The sequence below is a fragment of the Arachis ipaensis genome, chromosome B02, assembly GCF_000816755.2.
Source record: "Arachis ipaensis cultivar K30076 chromosome B02, Araip1.1, whole genome shotgun sequence".
Classification (NCBI taxonomy): domain Eukaryota; kingdom Viridiplantae; phylum Streptophyta; class Magnoliopsida; order Fabales; family Fabaceae; genus Arachis; species Arachis ipaensis.
The window spans coordinates 105,845,947-105,853,047 of NC_029786.2; the positions used below are offsets into that span (position 1 = coordinate 105,845,947).

Genomic DNA, 7,101 nt, shown 5'->3' on the forward strand with positions numbered 1-7,101 from the left:
GTAATTTGGTAATAAAAAATAAAAAAATTGATAAAAATATTGATTTTAAAATAAACTAAAATTTTGGAGACCATTTTGTAGCGAAAAAAAAGTTGAAAACGAAATCGATTTTCAGGCTCTACGTTAGGACCAAAATCATAATTAACCCATATTATTATTATTATTATTAACATGAACTTTAAAATAGTTAAGAAAGATTTAGTGAGCACACCAAGGGGAATAATGCCATGTACTAGGTAAACTAAAATACGATAGCATCAATATAGACATATTAGTGTCACCGTATATGTAGGATATTAAATGCATATCTATATCCATATGAAGAAGCATCTTGTTTGTCTCTATAAAACACCCAAAAACATATTATATTACCTATGGTACATGACACTAATATGTTGAAAAGTGAAAATATAACACAATATCTCATACTAAGAAGGATATTATCTGTGATCAATGACAAAAATCTTCAAAAACTAAATAAGAAATAAACTTCTAAGAAGCGCCTGTAGCTCAGTGGATAGAGCGTCTGTTTCCTAAGCAGAAAGTCGTAGGTTCGACCCCTACCTGGCGCGATCCACTGTTTTTTCCTCAAAGATATTGAACTGTGCACTCATCACATTAGCGCATAGACACAGGCTTTCTTTATCAAATTAACAAATGAAAAACATGTTCTTGTTGCTCTTTCTAGCATGAATTTTTTACAGGAAAGTCTGTATATGGAACATAATATACTATACCGCTGTATTAAGAGACTAGTTCATAATCTGATACTACATCTTTATGTACAAAAACTAAAACAACTTAATGCATATTAAATTAACTAGTTTCTTCATTTGTCTTTTCACTCAACACAAAGCAGTGAAAGCACACACTTGATGAATATCCAGAATACAAGAAGAATGATACAACACTTTCCAAATTTGAAGTTGCCTTCTTACAGTTTTCTTTGGTCACGTGTACTGCCTTTCTTACATTCATGCTTTTCGAAAAAATGCTTCCAAAAGAAGAGCTTTCTACTTAGATTTCCTTCTTTCAAATACATAGTAAGCCTCATTTTTTCTTCTTTAATGCACCATACTTGACCTACTTTTGTATCTTTTCCTTTAGCGTCATTTTCCTATCACATTTAGAATGAAAACATCGACATTATAATGTTTGTTCCAATTTACAAATTTACACTACAAATAGTGAGTAAAGAAAAACTGCATACTCAACAAACTAAGCAAACAGAAATTATCTTGTTTCTTAGGAATCTTAATGCCCTCTATTGACACTAGGCATGATGAAGGTGCTGCAACATAAAATGTGTAGAAAGAAAAAGCTTCAGGACTATGTGAGATAAATGATATGAAACCGAATAACCTCATTCATTGATTATACATAAGATACAAAAGGCAATCTTATATATGCGAGGAAACTAGCCAATAGAATAAGAGATTCGAAACAGATTCAAACCGAAAGAGCAAAGCAGAAATTAACACCCTAACTAAAATATACAGAATGGTGTTACAACCAACACTTATTCTAAGTTCCCAACTCAAACTCAGGGTATTCCTTGGTAAAACTGAGTTTGGACTTAATGAACTAGTAATGGTTGACCATGAAACTTGAACGAATGGCAGTCCCAATGGTAAGTTCCTCCAGAGCCGGAAGGTGAGCAGGTAGATCTCCGCTTAACACCGGACAGTCTTCTATTGAAAGGCTTTTAAGTTTCAGAAATCCATCAAACCCATCAGGAATATGCCACTCCCGCCAGCAAGGCATATCACGAAATACCAGAGTTTGAAGAGATCTGAAGGGTGTCCCCTGATGAGATGATTCAGCGTTGTTGTAAAACTCACCACCAATTCTCTCCAACCCATCAACTCCCCATATCAACAGATGCTGCAGAGACGGTAACTGTCCCAGTGAAGGAACCTGACGGCAATTCTTACAAAAATAAAAACTCAATTTAGTCATATTGGAGTAGCAAGGAAGGCCTAACCAATCGGGGAATGTTTCACCCCTGTAACTAAAAATTGATAACTCCTTCAATTTTCGGTGAGGTTCTAACTTCTCAAGTATCTCTCTCTCTTTTTCAACATCAACAATATCACCACCACCACCACCACCACAATCATCATCATCACCATCATCCTCCCCATCGTCATCCATGTCGTAATCGTCATCGTCATCGTCATTATTGGGAAGCCATTTCAAGTCTAAAATGATGATGTGCTTCTTGTTACCCATCTTTGCCTCCAAAGCTTCACCGCTGTCTTTCACATTCTGTAATTTGGAAATGCAAAGTGAGCCATGAAGATTGTCAAGTGTTCCCAATCCTCTAATCCCATTATCCACATGCTTCCCCACAATGTAATTACTTAAGTAGTTCAGATGCTTTAACTCACTCATGCCTTTTGGCATCTCTTTTAACTGAAAATCATCTTCTATATCAAGATGGCGCAGGTTCACAAGATCTTGCATCCGGCTAGGAAGCATCTCCAGCTTCTGACAACACCTCAACTTCAACGTTTGGAGATTGTATAATTTACACAATGACTCAGGCAATGTCAAGATAGGTGTGTGAGAGAGATCCAAATAATGCAAATGGATCAGTTTATCTATTGAAACAGGCAATGACTCAATAGGAAAACATTTAAATGACAGAACTCTTAAACACCTCGTTTGTAATTGTAAGAGCCAAAAATCACTTTCTAACTTAATTAATCCATCTGGCTGATGAGGAAAACGTACATCCAAAAAGGTTCTCATATGTATTGCTCCCTTACAGGCCTCTCCAAGTCTTAAAATTGGATCACGAGGATTTACCATATATGACAAATGACGAGTTTTGCTGCAAATCTTTTGTGGATCTCCTAATTCACTGACTCTGAAATAGAATTTTTCAGCAAAAAATGTTGCTAAATCATGCATAAGATCATGCATTACAAATAAGCTAGCATTTTCACTAGAAGGCTGAAAAAATGACCTTGCAACTAATTCATCAAAATATGCACGACCAATATTTTCCAATGTGTAACTTTCTATTGTTTGTACGAAGTCCTCAGCCATCCACAACCAGATTAATTCCTCTTTGTCAAATTGATAATCCTCAGGATATAATGAGCAATAAACAAAACACCGCTTTAAATGCGAAGGAAGATAGTGATAACTAACTCTTAATGCAGGAACAATCTTACTCTCATCTTCAGAAAGCTCCCAAATTTTACTTTCCCGTATATTCTCCCAGTCTTCTACATTATCCTTATTGCGCAGTAAACCCCCGAGTGTCTTCACAGCCAAAGGTAATCCCTTACATTTTTCAACAATTTTTTTACCAATTTGTTCTAAGATTACATATTCTCTAGAACTAGTAGAAATAGATGAATGTTTCAAAAACAAAGACCAGCAATCCTCGTCGGACAATATATCTAACTTGTAATGCCTATTTGTAGTTGACATTACAGAATCAACATTTCTAGTACGAGTAGTTAAAAGAATTTTACTTCCTTTATTCCCACTCAAAAAAGGTTTTAGAAAATTGTCCCACAAGTTTTGCTGATTATCCCAAACATCATCTAAAACTACCAAAAATGTCTTTTCAGTTAACTTTTCCTTCAATTCTGTTTGAATTGAATTCAAGTTAACCATGTTACAAGGAGAAGAAGCTATGTCTTCCATTATAGCCTTGGTAACATTAACCGGGTCAAATTTTGTTGCAACACACACCCATGCTTTAATGGCAAACTTTTTCTTCACTCTGGCATCGTTGTAAACCAATTGAGCCAAAGTAGTCTTTCCGATTCCACCAATACCTTCTATAGAGATCACAGACAAATTATCATCACAAGTGTCGTCTAACAAAAATTTTATGATGGTCTCTTTGTCATCGTTCCTGCCATATATATCAGAACTTTCAATCAGGGATGATTGAATTCTCCATGACATGTCCTCCAGATCTTTGGCAACCCCTTGTTTCAGATCAAGATCATCTTTCTCTTCAACAATAGACTCTAGTTTGTCAACTATGTCTTGCATGCTAGTCACTACCCCCATCTCATCGTCATCACTATCTTCCAAAATTGAATCAACATAGTGAGACCAGGAAGAAGAGTTACCTGGATCCCTCTGAGTGGGAGTGGGAGTGGCAGTGGCAGCTTTAGTGGAGAGTTCATCGAGCAAGTCATCAGCCATATAAAGAGCATCTTGGAGATCAACAAGCCACTTGTTGACTTCTTGATCTCGGATCTGCTTCTGCTCAGCATCATCAAGCACAGGTCGAGTGGCACGAAGACTCGCTCTCAGCCTTCGAAACAACTTCTGGTCAGCTAACCTCTTTGCTTCTGGGGTTGAGTTGACATCGAGGGAAGACAGCTTGTTCAAAACAGCATCAACAAAGGAAGAGAGATAAGCTCTACCCTGAAGTTTTGCAGCCATGATTGAGGCTCAAGTTCAGGGGATGATGAGATCACAACAAAAGAGAAGAAAGAAAGAAAGAAAGAAAGAAAGGTGACTCGGGAAGTGGTTGTAGGTAGATAGCAATGCACTCAAATATCTGGGTTTTCTCAAGCACAGTTAAGTGTTCGCAGTGTCCTTACATGTTTAATTATTTGTTGTGTTTTGTGTGGTGGTGATGATATCGTTACAGTAAAAACTAAAAAAGTGAAAGATATTTTTCAAAGTGCACTCAAATAATAGAGAAATTGACTTGATGAGTTTATGGTCTTGGAGACAAATTCACATGGCTTATCAATGTGGACATGACATGCCACCTTTTGATGTATACGGCAACCAATCACTGAAAGTTTTGATGGTGAGCATGGCCCTTTCACATGGAGAGGTCGTGTGATAAGAGAATATTGATTTGTAATTGTTGGACCAAAAATACAAAACATAACAAGACTTATAAAGCAGGCTTATAGTGGGGATATTTTTGCTTTATTTCCAGCATGAATTTGTTCACACTCCTTTTCTATTTTTTGTTTTGTAAAACTTCTTTTTAGATTAACTAATGGCTTTAGGATTAATATAATATATAATTTAGTAAATGAAATAAAATATTGATTAAAAGGAGCCTTAGGTCATGTTTACATAAAACTTGAGGGGGAAAAACTTGTCACTATCATAATTAAATTCCAGCAATCAGTTTTTTTATTATTATTATTACAAGTGCACCAGCCATGGTATGATCTCAACAACAACAGCAAAGTGAATGGATTTTCAGAGAAAGGTAAGAGAACAATGGTTGCCGGGTAGAGTGAACTTGATAGAGTGGTTTTCTTAATCAAGTGTACAACCAAGGTGTCAGGCAAGTCTCTGAGGTAACTTAAAATAATTTAAATTTCAAAGTAGTAACTCATGATTTTTGTAAATTCTTGTTTGAATGATGAAACAAATTATTAAAATAGCAATATTTTCTTTCTTTTTTTTTCAAAAGGAACATTTCCCTAGACACCTTAAGTAATAAAATAATGTAAGGTTCATAGATGGTTTCACGCCATAATTTGTTGGCAAAAAGACAAAGGCAATTGTCAATTGACTCGGGGTCTCAGTGGTAACATTAAAAAAATTTAGTGGAGTGTCTTGCTGGCTCTTAATTATAACACTATACTTCTAATTTTTAATTGTTATTGTTAATTGTTATTTTGGAAGGTGCAATGTAATTGCTTAAAACCTTTAATCATGTCCTAGCAATCTTTTGAAAGATGCAATGTGAAAGCAAGGCGTGGAAAATTCCAACTAACTTTTGAAGGATCAATGGAAAATTGTAGTCTCTGTAGAAATTGTGTTAAAGCAAAAATAATCATGATTCATGAGCTGTTTATGTTTCATATTCATAATAAAATAGGAAAATTTTCACATATACCATTTACTTTATTGGTATAGCGCTATAGCAGGTACGATAAGGTATTCGGTCAGGATTTTGTCTTCACGTGTAATTTGTAATTTTGAAAACATCCTTATAATTTTGGAAAGTTTTCACATGTACCAAACCACTTTATTGAAAATCTGCTATTCCATTATTTATAGGCGTTCAGATCTATATTAAAATATTGTAATGGACATGATTGATTGCCAGAAATCTGCAATATACTCCATAAAAAGAGAGTGCAAGGAAAACCTTCAACCTGTGATACCCTTATCCAAAAGCACCATGTTGTCAATTACCCTTGTGTTTTCCTAAACGCATCAAGCCATAGTGGGAAGTCGGTTGCCTAATTGCCTGGGGAGCCGATTGTAAAATATTGGGTTAAGAATTTTTTTTTTTAATGGTTTGATGGACCTTGGATATGGAAACAAAATACCGTGTAGATTATTGTAATTTGTAACAGTGATTGGTGTATTGCAATAAAATATTAATATTTTTGTTAGACTTATTTTAAATATTCAAATTTTAGTCTAACTTAATATAAAAACAACAAGTGTGTTTTGGTGACAATTTAAAAACAACAATTTATATTAGGTCAGATTTCCGGGTTTTTTAGTACTAAAGCCTATTAAAATGAGTGTGCAACTGTGCATTACTTTTTATCTTGTCATATCTAAATTGAAATATTTTTCTTTATTTTATTAGAGGTTGAATAAAAGATGAACTAAAATGTAATAAATTTAATTAATGTTTTGATATAAAATTTTATAGTCATCGATCTTTTATTCGTGAGTTTAAGTTCGGATAGTGAATTTTTGATGACCTGAACTTGAATTTTGAGGTTAGTTTGGTTTAACTTACTCTCATCTCTAATCTTAAATAAAATATGTAAAGATTTTATAAATAATTATAAGTGATTGATTCGATAAGAATTATTGTATATATTTATTTTTTTACATAAATATACTAAATAATGAGAATCTATTACTATAGTTTAGTGATTATGTCATTTTTTACTAAATCTTGGTGATTGGTTGGATCTTAAAATTTCTATTTTCTTACTAAATGGTGATAATTGGTTTAGTGTAATTTGTGTTATTAAATTTTGGTACTATTATGAATCTTTATGATAAACTTAATATCCAGCCACTTATCACAATTTATCTATAAAAAAAGTTTTGGACAGGATGGATCTTAAATTTTAGTAGAAAAGAGATTGAAAATTAAAATTTTTTACAATTAATTATAAT

General features: G+C 33.9%; 1 protein-coding gene and 1 non-coding gene across 3 annotated transcripts in view; one reads left to right on the forward strand and one right to left on the reverse strand.

Annotated features, from left to right (window-relative positions):
- On the forward strand, window positions 500-572 carry TRNAR-CCU. Its single transcript has one exon. It is a non-coding gene; the product is annotated as a tRNA-Arg (tRNA).
- LOC107628003 (putative disease resistance RPP13-like protein 1) overlaps window positions 1,331-7,101 on the reverse strand; it is a 20,323-nt gene continuing 14,552 nt past the window's right edge. The window contains exon 2 of one of the 2 annotated variants that reach the window (XM_021116591.1): window positions 1,331-4,400. In XM_021116591.1, the coding sequence (XP_020972250.1) occupies window positions 1,585-4,400 (2,816 nt within the window). In that variant the 3' untranslated portion in view covers window positions 1,331-1,584. The remainder of the gene's footprint in view (window positions 4,401-7,101) is intronic. The other variant, XM_021116590.1, reaches the window with a different exon arrangement.